The 12,327-nt window shown below is 38.7% G+C and overlaps 1 protein-coding gene across 1 annotated transcript; it reads left to right on the top strand.

Annotated features, from left to right (window-relative positions):
• Positions 1-598: 598 nt before the first annotated feature.
• Positions 599-8,749, top strand: PRR18 (proline rich 18). Its single transcript, XM_051998089.1, has one exon. The coding sequence runs from the start codon at positions 1,054-1,056 to the stop codon at positions 2,095-2,097; it is 1,044 nt and encodes a 347-aa protein (XP_051854049.1). The 5' UTR covers positions 599-1,053; the 3' UTR covers positions 2,098-8,749.
• Positions 8,750-12,327: the final 3,578 nt, after the last annotated feature.

The following is a 12,327-nucleotide window of genomic DNA, read 5'->3' as shown; positions in this document are numbered from 1 at the left end:
TCTCCCACTTGTTATCACTCCAATAAATTGGCGACCATGAAAAAAAAAACACCTTTATTTTTTCCTCCAGCGACACCATGCTCTGATGCAATAACAATCTTATTTGACAGTGTCTTCCCTCCCACATTTTTCAAGATCTTGGGTAATTAAGGAGGCTTTCTTCCAAAAGACTTCAAGGGCTTATTAGTGAACCCAAGAACAGAACCCAACCTTTCTAAGAGCTCCTCACACACAGATCACGATCCCACTCCGCCTATCCTGCCTTATCATTGCTTTAAATCCTTAGCTTGGGGAGTGAAGATCCTTAGTCTCTCGGTATTTTCCCCTTGGGATTTATGACTTGTATCTTATCCTCCTCATCCACCCTCGTTTGCAGATATTCATTCAACAGTTCCCTTCTTGTGAGCGACACCACAAGAGCAGGACTTGTGGATGCTTAGTTCTTTTACCAACACTCGTGTTCGGGGTTCCTCCTCTCTCCCCTCCCTCTCCAACTCTCTTCACCCCCCCCCCTTCCTCTTCCCCTCCTCTTTCCATTTCTTTTCCTCCTCCTCCCCCTTCTCCTGTCTCCTCCTCCCTTCTCTTCTCCCTGTCTCCCTCCTCCTCTTCCTCCTCCCTCCTCCTCTTCTCTTCCCAGACCATCCCAGCTTGTCTCATTCAGCCTAAGCTAGGCAAGGAGAAGCAACACTTTCTCGCTGCCGGGCGGGTGCCTGGCCGAAGCTTTCCCACGGGAATCGAAGCCTCCGCCACCTACTGAGGTTCCGGAACTACGGATTTGACTGGGAGGACAGCTCCACCTCTCGCTTGCAGTACCTGGGCTCGCCCCTGGGTAACTCAGGATCTGAAGAGCTGTGATCTTGCTGTTGTTGGATAGAGAGGGAGCGTGCAGGGAGGGAGGGAAGGAAAGGAAGGACAGAGCTAGGAAGAGTCTCAGCAACAGATGGAGAGGACAACAGGGCACTACAGGAATCCGACCGGAGAGATTTTTCTTCTTCCTTTGCACTACTAAGAAAAGACCCCTCCTTTTTATATCGCAGCAGCCCCTCAGCAAACATGCCTTTTCCACCGATTCAGCAGCAACAGCAGCAGCCACAGCAGCAGCAGCAACAGCAGCAGGTCCCTGGGGTTCCGACACCTCCCACTGTCACTGCTCCCGCTCCCCGAGAGCTGCCCAAGAAGCCTGCAGCCCAGAGGAAGACCACAGTGCATGCCCCTCCGGTCCCAGGTTCCCTGGCACCTGCAGCTGGAGGTGAAAAGAAGAAACGACCCCCCGAAAAGCCGGAGATGCTCCTCTCTAGCTCCTGGCCGTCGGCAACACTGAAGAGGCAACTGGCTAGGAGAACCCCAGGCCCAGCAGCCAGCAGGACTCAGCCACAGCCCCCACTGCGCCCCACTCAGCAACCCTTAGCTCCTGCCACTGCGACCACCTCCCCGCCCGCGCGCCCGCTGATCCCTGCCACCTGTACCGTGCCCGGCCTGACCCACTCCTGTGAGAGCCTGGCAGCTGGCGGGGCCTCTGTGCCGGGGCCAGGGGCGGGCACCGGCAGCGGGGAGGAGGAAGCTGTGAGGTTCTCTTTGAGCCTAACCCCCGAGGCGATTTTGGTGATTCAGAGGCGCAACCTGGAGAAGCAGTTGCTAGCGCGGCAACGCAGACCCTTCCCTTCGCCAGCCGCAGACACCAAACGCCTCTTATCCTCCTGCCCCCGGAGCAAGGCTGGCGCCGCGGGGACCACCTCCGGCCAGCGGAAGGGCATCGCCACCAGCGGCGCCGGGAGCACCCCGGTTGGGAGCTTTGGGAGCACTAGTCGCCGCCCTACGCAGTCCCAGCCCCAACTCCTTTCAGGTGCCATGCAACCCTTACCCACCCCCTCCCGAGGGGGGCAGCTGGGAAGTGGAGACTTACGGACCTTGCTGAAGATCTCTCTCCTGAATGAGCACCACAAGTATGATGATGTAGAGTATGAGGAGGAAGCTGAGGCGGTGGACGAGGGCCTGGTGAGGAAGTGTACCGAGTGGTTAAGGGGTGTGGAGAATGCTGCGGCCACCAGAGACAGGGCTGAAAAGTTGGAGACCCTGCCCCACCTGGGCACCCTCTGAGGCAGCCCCGAGGAGAGAGGTGCTCCTCCCCACCCTGACTTCCCCGGTTTGAATAAGTGTGGGATTTAGGGTTAAAGCCCACAGATCTTTCTCACTAGGACTGAAACTTCCACATCACCAGTGTTCTTCCTCATCCCGTGTCCCCATTAGCAGACCTCTTACTCCACACACCGTGCACACATTTCCCTCAGCCCAGGGTGGCAGCAGAGCGATACTCCCCCCATTGATTTCTCCAGCCGTAGATTTATTCCCTTTCCTTCAGGTTTTGAATCTCTGACCCGTGGCATTAGTATTCTGTCCCAGTCTTCCTGCCCCGTGGAGCCCACTGTTCCTTTTTTTTTTTTTCCTTCTATTTCTGAGGTTAAAAATCAGCGGGTTCCAAAAAATGCCGTGAAACCCCACCACAAAGGTTCATTTATTTAGACACCCCAGTGTTCTTGCCTAGCGACCAGAAACTAGAAGGGACAAGAAACTAGCAGCCTCTTCTAACTAACCCTTGGAGTTTGGTTTATGATGGTTCACATAGATGTAGAACATTGGGCAGGGGTCGGAGATCAGCGAGCAGTCTGAATCTAAGAGATACTTGGGTCACTGGAAACCGACTTTGACATTTTTATTTCTTGCTCCTCCGAGAAGCCTGTTGCTGGACTTGGGTTAATCGGATAGCTGGTGCTGAATCTCTTCACATCTGAGCCATCTAGATTTTGTTTTTCACCAGAAACTAGAAAGCTGGGGGTGGGGAGGCATCGGGGATCCTGGCAAGTCAAAGACAGATCCACCTCTGATGAGAACTGGGATTTAAGCCCCGGAAATAGTAGGCTATGGTAAATGAACGCTTTAAAGGATGTGTTACTTTGTTGACATACAACAGGTGATTCATCATGGGCTTTGTTCTCTCCTTTTAGCTGTCCTTTCTGTATGCTGTGCACACACACAAGTCTTTCCTGAAACACAGTTACTGGAATTGTTTTCAAGCACTGGACTCAGGAGGGAGGGGGAAGAGGGGTCAGCTTTTGTCAAGACCATAGTCTTTATTCGAAGTGCTCACAAAATATCTTTTGTATTAGGGGAAAAAGGGTAACCAAATGGGGAAGGAAAAAATGCACTCAGCTGTACCAGGACACAGGACAAAATGTTCTGGTCTTGTGGAGAAATTTCCTGGGAGAGTGAATTAGGGGTGGGAAGGGAAGAAGCGTTATGTATGTGTTTTTAGTATTTTTAATCACTGTGTAAATATCATAGTAGCTTTGTACATTTGTATATAACATTTAAAAAGAACATTTCTATTTATTATTTGAATAAATGGTTAAATAGCTTTGTGTTTCAATAGCCATACATTTTTAGTTCCCAACTGGAGGTCTAATATATATCTCTATGTATATACTTTTTAATTTTTTTTTTTAGCATTTGAATACACTTAATTTTAAAATTGAAAAGGCTATGTAAAATGTGGATGCTCAGATAAGGCCTGAATAATGTAAAACCGATAGAATGTTTTTCTTCAATAACTGACTGATTTATAATATTTTAACAGTAACTAGTTTCATATCCTTTTAAAAATAATGTAAGCCTTCTATGTTTAAACAAGAACTATACATTTTTATTTTTTTGAACTAAAAAAATTGCAGTAGAAATCTTTGCTTTGGTCTTTCAAGATAAGGGATCAGAAGCAAATAGTATTAGCCATAAGACATGAAATACTGAATTGACAGTGAACTAGATCAACCACTTGCTAAATTCTTGCCTGTGAAAATGAAGTCCAGGCCTCTTGAAAATAAAATCTTCCTCAGTTGGACAGTTTCAGTCTATTTTGCAAATACAATGGGAAATCTATCTAGTTTGGGTAAGAGAGAAGACACACAAAATTCCTTTTCTAAAATGCCTGTTTCAGTAGCCCTGGGGCTAATTCAGCATTGAAGTCAAGATATTTAACTCCTAAATGCAGCTGTAGACAAAAGAAACAAAGATATTTTCACAATCTGAACTTGTGGAGGAAAACTAAGTCTAGAATCTAAGAGCCCTTAGGAATGAGTTGATCTTGTAGTTTTGGGATGGAAGCCTCTATGTTGTGGATCAGATCCAGGATCATCTGAATTTTACACAAATATTTCAGCAGGTATCAATGAGTAATGTTTCCTTTATGCCTATATTTGTAAAAATGTAATAGTAAAAAAAATACAAACAGCAATATTGTGACTTACTTTAAAATGAGATTGGTTTTGTATCAAAATCCATGTCTCTTTATTTCTTATGTCTCTCTGTTTCTGTATCTTCTTCCAAATGTATTTTTGCATGTCATAGTGGTTTTTTTCCTGTTTTTTCTTCCCTGTTTTCCACTCACATGTAATTTCCCCTTTTTCTTTCTCACCCCCTGAACCAGCTCAAGATATCACATTAAAAAGTGTATATATATTCTATCTGTTGAATAATAACAATAACATACACCTGTATAGCAAGGCATAGTTAAAAAGCATTTTGTTTTATGGTATCTCGTTTATTCTCTACAATAATCCTCTGAGGCAGGAAGTGAAAATTACATCATTCCCATTTTAAAGTTATGGAAAATGAGATTCAGGGAAATTAATTTAGTTTTATCCATGGTTATACAGCTTTAAAAAAAGTTGTAGATCCAAGACTCAAACCTATGTTTTTGCTTTTTAACCCATTTTTTTTTGTTCTTCCCCATTTTTATTTTTAGAAACAGGTATTTAGAAAGTTTTATGTTGTAATTCTCTCTTTTAAAAACTACAACAGCAAAATAACTAAATCAGAAAACTTTTTACTTAAGTGATCCTTTAGAAATAATTTGGTATTTCTGTAAATGCTGTAAAGAGATATACATAAACATTGGGAAGTTTCCTAATTGATAAAACTGAGAATATTTGGACTAGATGATCTTTCTATATCTATTTGTGTCTTTTGTGGTTCAGTGAGTTCCAAGAGGAAAAAAAGGGTCTTCTCATTAATAGAGTCTACTTCTAGACATTCCTGGAATACTGAGAGATTTATAGTTCCTTCTTCTGAACCATGCATTCATTTGTAAATAAAAATTTCTAGGTTATTCTCTAAAAACTGTTAAAAATTAGGGGAAGGGATATTTCTAAGTTGCTTTTGAGTTCTTCTATGATGGACATTTTTTTAGATACAAAATGGTAATGTTATTATTCTACTGGAATTCTTTTCTAGGATGCTGTTCTCTGGAGATGAGAATGGCACGTACATTTACACTAGTTGCTTTCTGTTTTAAAGAAAAATAACAGTGTAGAGATGAGTTTTTTGTTATATTTGAAAACAAGGAGACTCAGGCTTGAACTCTACCTTTGATAGCTCCTAGCTGTAGAACTATAGATAAGACACTTACCCTGAGAACCTAAGGTCATAGATCCAGAGCCCAGAGGAACCTCTCTAGCCATTTAATCCCAATCTTTTTCCAATTCTCTTTATTTTACAGATGAGGAGATCAAGATCCAGAGAAATAATTTGCCAAGGGTCAGTTGGTAGAGCTAAGTTTTGCATTTCTCCTGTATCACACTGCTACTGTTTCCCCATCTGTAAAATGGATACAACCCTCAATTTATCTCATCTATATCTTGTTTGCACATTAATCTGTGAGTTTCTGAAAAGAAGGAATAACTGTTTTTGTTATTGTTTTTCCCTTTCTTTGTATCCTCAGCATTTAGCACAGTGCCTAGCATATATTAGATACTTAATAAAGGAATTTAAAAGCACCTAGATGGTGCAGTGGATAGAGTGCTGACTTTGGAGTCCAGAAAACTTGAATTCAAATCCTGCCTCAGACACTTATTAGCAATGTGACCCATGGCAAGTAAAAACAAAAACCAGTCCACCTCAGATTGCCTCAGTTACCTCAGCTGTAAAAGTTGAAGAAAATAATATCATTTGCTTCCCAGGTTTTTGGTGAAGATTAATCGAGATAATGATTGTAAAGCACTTAGCACATTATAAGCTATAGTAAGCTCTATCTAAATGTTATTTATTCATTCAGTCTTTTTATTACTCTTCTTAAAGTGTCTAGCATATAACATGTGCTTAATAAAGACACTTAGAGGTACTGAAGTAATGCTATAAATAGAGCATTGGACTTAAAGTCAGAAACAGCTGAGTTTAAATCTGACCTTAGATACTTACTAGCTCTGTGAAACTGAGTAAGTCACTTACCTAGGTCAGCCTCAGTTTCCTCAACTGTAAAATGGGGATAATAATAGCATCTACCTCACAGGGTAGTTGTGAAAGTCAAATGAGATGATATTTGTAAAACAATTTAGCACAATACCCAGAGCATAGTAGATCCTTAAATGCTTATTCCATTCTCTTCCCTTAATACACACAAGTTAACTGGCTACTTCTAGCTACTAATAGCATTTGGCCTTTAACATTGCAAAGAACTTTATGTATATTTTCTCATTTGATCCTCACAGTAATCCTGGGAGATCTGTGCTATTATTATCCCCATTTTACTGATGAGGAAACTTGAGTCTGAGAGAGGTTAAATGATTTGCTAAGGTCCATACAGCTAATAAATGTCTGATGCTGGATTTGAATTAATAAAAATGATTCTTCCTGACTCTAGACTCAGTGCTACATTCACTTCACCACCCAACTGCCCATTATGTCATCAAACTTGCTACTAGAAAGTAAATGAAATTGAGAAAATTATATTTGTAGCATCATCTCAGGGGTAATTATCAGGATCCAATGAGATAATGGGAAGTGTTTCTAAACCTTAAAATGTGATAGCAAAGTCAGCTATTAGTACAATTTTAAAAGGTGACATATTCATAATCAATAAGATTTATTATCTGCCAACTATGTGCATATGTATATTATATTCTTGGAAAGCTTGATTTGGCCTAAAGTAAAACTGAATCCAAGATATGACAAGATATATCATGATGGGATTTCTCTTCCATGTAGAGTAATTAACAGAAAATGATGCATAAACGCTAGAAAATTGGCTGCTGGGTTACTTTTCCCTACTCCAAAAACTATGCTTAACATTTCAGATCAATTTTAGCTATGTTGTGCGGTCAGTGCAATTATATATTTTTTTAAGAATTTGACTTGGATCACCACAATTCCTAACATTGGCTTTGTCTCCAAAGAGTCTTTGAATATGATGTTGGCTTTTATTGTAAGCAGGGATTATCTTCCCATTAAAATGAACACATATAATATGCCCTCATTTCCATGAGAAGTATGATATTTCCTATGATTGTTATATATATAACTTTTCAGCCTCAAAAAGTTAAATATAACTATCCAGTCTGGCCCTAGGCATTTTGTAGAATCAACTGAAGCCAACAGAAGGACTTTAAAAAACTGTGAATTTCTTTGGCTCTCATTTCAAAGAAAGGAAGGTTAGTTCCTTTGATCTTTAAGATTTCAAGATGGGGATGGGGATTCTGGGAAGATGGCACAGTCAGTTGGTAAATTTCAAGCTCTCCCTATTTCCCCACAAATAGGATCAAAGAAGAATTAGGGCAGAACAGAAGTCCTTCTGATACAACCAGAGAAGATTGGAAGAAACACTGGGGGCTGGGAATTAACCCTTATGAAGCACCCTCTGGGCTAGTGGGAACACCAAGTGGGGAGTCCTGGGACTAGCTGTGTAGCTGGGATCTCAGCAGGAACCACAAAAATTTTCACCTCCTGGATTATTCGTGGAGTCAAGATTTGAGTCCAGGAAGACTGAGGTACCCTCAGCTGATTAGAAACTTCAGGCCCAATTCTACTTCCGGAGCACGGTCCTGGCAAAAAGGAACTAGCACCTGGTGAGTTCAGAGCCAATGGGACAGGAACATTGATGGCTGTGGGCAGTTATGGGAGGATGGAGCTCTTGGTTTGGGTTCCTGGTCTGAGGGAAGAGCTGAGATGAAACCAGAGCCATCATCCCTTCACCCTATCATTGGAGATGCTTACACTAATACTTTTTATTTAAAAAAAAAATTGATCTGACAAAGAAAAAAGAACCTCATTATAGAAACGTACTATAGGAATAATGAAGACTGGGGTTCATTGTTCGGGGCCCCTCACAGTTCATCTTCAGAGGAGGATGCTGATATAAAAAAAGCTTCTACCTCAAACAGTAATGTGAAATGGCTCTTTGCCCAGAGAGAACTGACAGAAGAACTTAAAAAATAATTTTAAAAATTAAATGAGAGACACTGAAGAAAAAAAAAACATTCAAGAAAAACAAGAAGAATATGGAAAAAAAGTTAACCAATTAGAAAAGGAGATACAGAGTCTCAAAGACAAAAATAATTCTTTGAAAATTAGAATTGAACAAGGGAAGCCAGTGAAGCTATGAGAAACCAAGAAATTACAAAACATTATAAAGAATGAAAAAATAGAACAGAGTGTGAAACATCTTATAAGAAAAACAACAGATCTTGAGAATAAATCAAGAAGAGCAAATATAAGAATAATTGGACTGCCTGAAAATTATGACAAAAAAAGGATCTTTACACAATAATGCAAGAATAATCCAAAAAAATTTGTCCTGGGTTGATAGAACATGAGGGGAAAATAAAAATAGAATAAAAACCCACCAATTACCACCTCAAGCTCTTATGTAGAAAACACATTGGAACATTATTGCCAAATTTCAAAATCCCCAGATGAAAGAGAAAATTTTGCAAGAAACAAGGGGAAAAAAAAACCAATTCAAATATGCTAGAGCTACAATAAGAATTGTACAGGATTTATCAGCAGCCACAATAAAAGATTGTAAGTCCTGGAATCATATCTACTAACAATCAAAAGAACTAGGCCTGTGGCCAAAAAAAAAATCATATCCAGCAAAATTATCTATAATATTGAATGAGAAAAAATGGACATTCAATGAACTTACAAATTTTCAGGACTTTCTATCAACCAAATCTGAAGTTACTAGAAAATTTAACTTTTGAGAATCAACATCAAAGATCAATTTCAAGGAACTCAATATGGACAAAATTTTTTATATGGAAAATAAATAATATGTGTTTAAAATTGATATCAGCAATAGAATATATATAGTATATGTATATATCAGTATATATACATATATAAATATATCCTTTTTAAACTATAGCCTGCTTGGGGGGTAGTGGGAGGAATGAAAGGGGAGAAAAGAATAAAGTAAAAAAGGTGAGTAGCAGAGACAAAGAACAATTTACAAGGAAGTAAAGAAAAGATAGACACATGAATATAATTTCTTCTACTAAAATATATACTTGAGTTTGATGTTAAATATTTTGAATCCTTCCTGATGTTCTGCTAGGCACATGACAATGTTCTCTTTTGTTTCATTTTGTTTTGTATTCCTTCTCTGTTTTTCTTATTCTGTTTTTTTAAATAAAATAAATTATAAAAAGAAAAAAAAAGATTTTAAGCTGAACTCTTTCCAAATGACTAAAAGGTATTGTAGGATATTTTTAGGGTTTTTGGTCTATATTTGTGGTTTCATCAGAGTAGGGAACTCCCAGTGTGGAAACATTCTTCATTGATGAAACTCAACAACTCTATATAGTCTTCTAAAATGACTCTTTAAGTCATAAGCCAGAAAGATAATGGTAAAAAAAAATAAAAATTTACCTCTTTTTATGTCATCTAAGGGTTCGTTTCTCCATTATTTTCTCCCTAAGGCCACTTAAAATTAATACTGGCATTATTGAATAAACATTGCAGTGGATACTGGGGACAGTATCACAGTAATTAGAAGATTTGTTACCCTGGTGAATGTTTTCTTCTAATGGAGGACAAATATAGCAAAAATCCAAAGGGCAGAAATAGCAACTGGCTCATTATACTCAAGTTTAGTAGTCTAGTGGTATTATAAGTTTGTGAATCATAGAGCACTACTGTCCCTGAAGAATCAAAATTGTAAGTGAGACAAAAGAGTAGTGAAGAGATATGTGCTGGACAAGAGCAGGCTGAAGCATATTATCAATAACTTGTGTACAAAAGAATTATATAAAAGTGAAATGAATATCAGTGAAATGTATGATTAGAAAAAGAGTTGTCTAACTGTAAAGCAAAACTGAGGGATTCCATAAAGAAAATCTGAAAATATATAGATAACCCGGAGTTCTAGAGCACTTTGGATCAATCTTCTATAAAAGATTTATAGAAAGGCATTCATAAGAACTGTACAAAATGAGAAGATATGGGTAGGTTGCAAAATCTGCATAATAAATGGGGATTCCCTACTATAGGAAAACAGATCCATCAAAGTATTGAAATAAGTGACCTCCCCAACTTCCCCAAACAATCAGCAAGTGCTATGAGCTGTCTAATGCACAGATCTATGCCAGTTATACAAAACAGGATAGGACAGGGTTCTTGCCCTAAAGTTGCTTACAATTTTGTTACGAAATTGGATTTGCTCAGTATGGGATTGGCTCAACATGTGCTTCCTTTTCTCATTTCTGTAAACTTGGAAATCTTTACAGATCTGATGTGTTCCAAAAATAAAATAACAATTATATTTCATATTTAACATCAATAAAAACAATAGAATAACAAACCTTTTGCATTTTGAAAAAACTTTGTAAGATTAGGACAAATTTTAGGTATAAATTCATGGAATTAAAAAATAAAAATTACAAGCTACTTGTATGCCTTGATGCCTGCCCTTTCTAATCAGTTTTTCACACAGCACACATCCTGCTTATCATAATCCATTCTCCCCAGAGTTTCCAGAAAAGTCTAATGCACAGCTTTGGTCATGTCCTTTCCCTGGCTTATAAACTAAAATGCAAACTCCTTAGCCCTCCACAACCTGGCTCCCATCTGCTTTTCCAGCTTTATTTCTTAGGATTCTTCACAGACTTAATGGAATTATTATGCTGTTCTTCATACTTCATAATCTATCTCCTACCTCTATACACTCACAAAGAGAATCACACTGAGGATGCTATAAATTTGGGGGGCAATGAGTCAAAGAAAAATAGTTACCTTCTTGAATCAGTCCCCACATTCAGATATGACCTGGGTAAGCCCTTAATTTTGGAATGTTGTAAATCACAGGTATTAAGATTTACCAATGATCTCAAGATGTAGTTTGCTAGAGATATATAAAGTAATTAAGGACACATAAGTGAGAAGAGAGTGATAGTGACCTATAAAAGATACCTATGATCTAAAAATAAAGTGTACTGGATCTAGAGTTTGGGATCGAATCTGGGGTGTTGCTTAATAGCTAGATGTCTTCCAGCAAGTAAGATCACCTTTCTTGGATATAGTTTTCTTATATAGAAAATGGAAGGCTTGGGCTTGATAATACTTGTCCTATAAGCCTGTAGTTGCCTTATGACATACCATACATAGGAGGGATCTTATACTGTTTTTTCCTTTATTTTTAATATATAAACTGTATGATGCTTAAGTATCTGCTTTGTTTTCTCTTCTCAATTATTCTCTTAATTTGTATCTTCACCCCTTTGTATTCTTTTTATTTGGACTCATCATCTTTTTGATCGTTTTGGTTTGTTTTTATTTTAGTTCTTTTGGTCAGTGTCTTGTATTGATTCTTTTTTTGCTTATATCTCAGGAAGCTGTGAAGTTTCTCTTTCCCTCTGTCTACTATTTGCCATAATTTGTGATATGTGTCCAGCAAATCTTTTGAGATTTTGAGGTTTCTTTAAACATTCATTAAGCCTTTTTCTTTGTACTTCAGAGTAGTATTTTAGGCACATTAGTGCTTATCCAGGGTGATCAATGTGAGAGGATGTCAGTTAGATGACAGCAATGGGGAACAGGAGAGAAGACATTGCTGGCAATTGTGAAGATTGAGAGTCTAGATATACAAGCTGTTTTGGCTAGCATTATCACTCTTGTTAGCTGGAAATTGTCTACCAATATGAAAAAAGATGTTGGAATCTACAATTCAGTATGGCAAAATATTAGGTAGAGGGGCACTGATTAGTAGAAAATATATTTAGCAACTTTTAGGTCATTACTAAGATAAAAAAAGCTGCCATGAATATGGGACTTTTCTTCTTTGACTTTCAAGGATTGTTTTATAACTGAAAGCAAAGCTGAGACCTAACAGACACAGAGAATCAGGATTAGAAGGGTAGCTGGAAGAGGGACAGGGATCCAAATGGAGGAAAGAGACCTGATTAAGGATTAATTTTTTCATATATTATTCCTGTATCATTATTGGTATACATCTAAATCTCATCTTGACCCCAATTTTTATGTATTTTGGAGTAGAATTTTGTGACA

Source organism: Antechinus flavipes, chromosome 4 (genome assembly GCF_016432865.1).
Source record: "Antechinus flavipes isolate AdamAnt ecotype Samford, QLD, Australia chromosome 4, AdamAnt_v2, whole genome shotgun sequence".
Taxonomy (NCBI): Eukaryota; Metazoa; Chordata; class Mammalia; order Dasyuromorphia; family Dasyuridae; genus Antechinus; species Antechinus flavipes.
This window is presented reverse-complemented; position numbering and strand designations above follow the sequence as displayed.

Bases quoted from the DNA above. Each gene is read 5' to 3' on its own strand.
- PRR18 (XM_051998089.1), top strand. From the start codon at position 1,054: ATGCCTTTTCCACCGATTCAGCAGCAACAGCAGCAGCCACAGCAGCAG.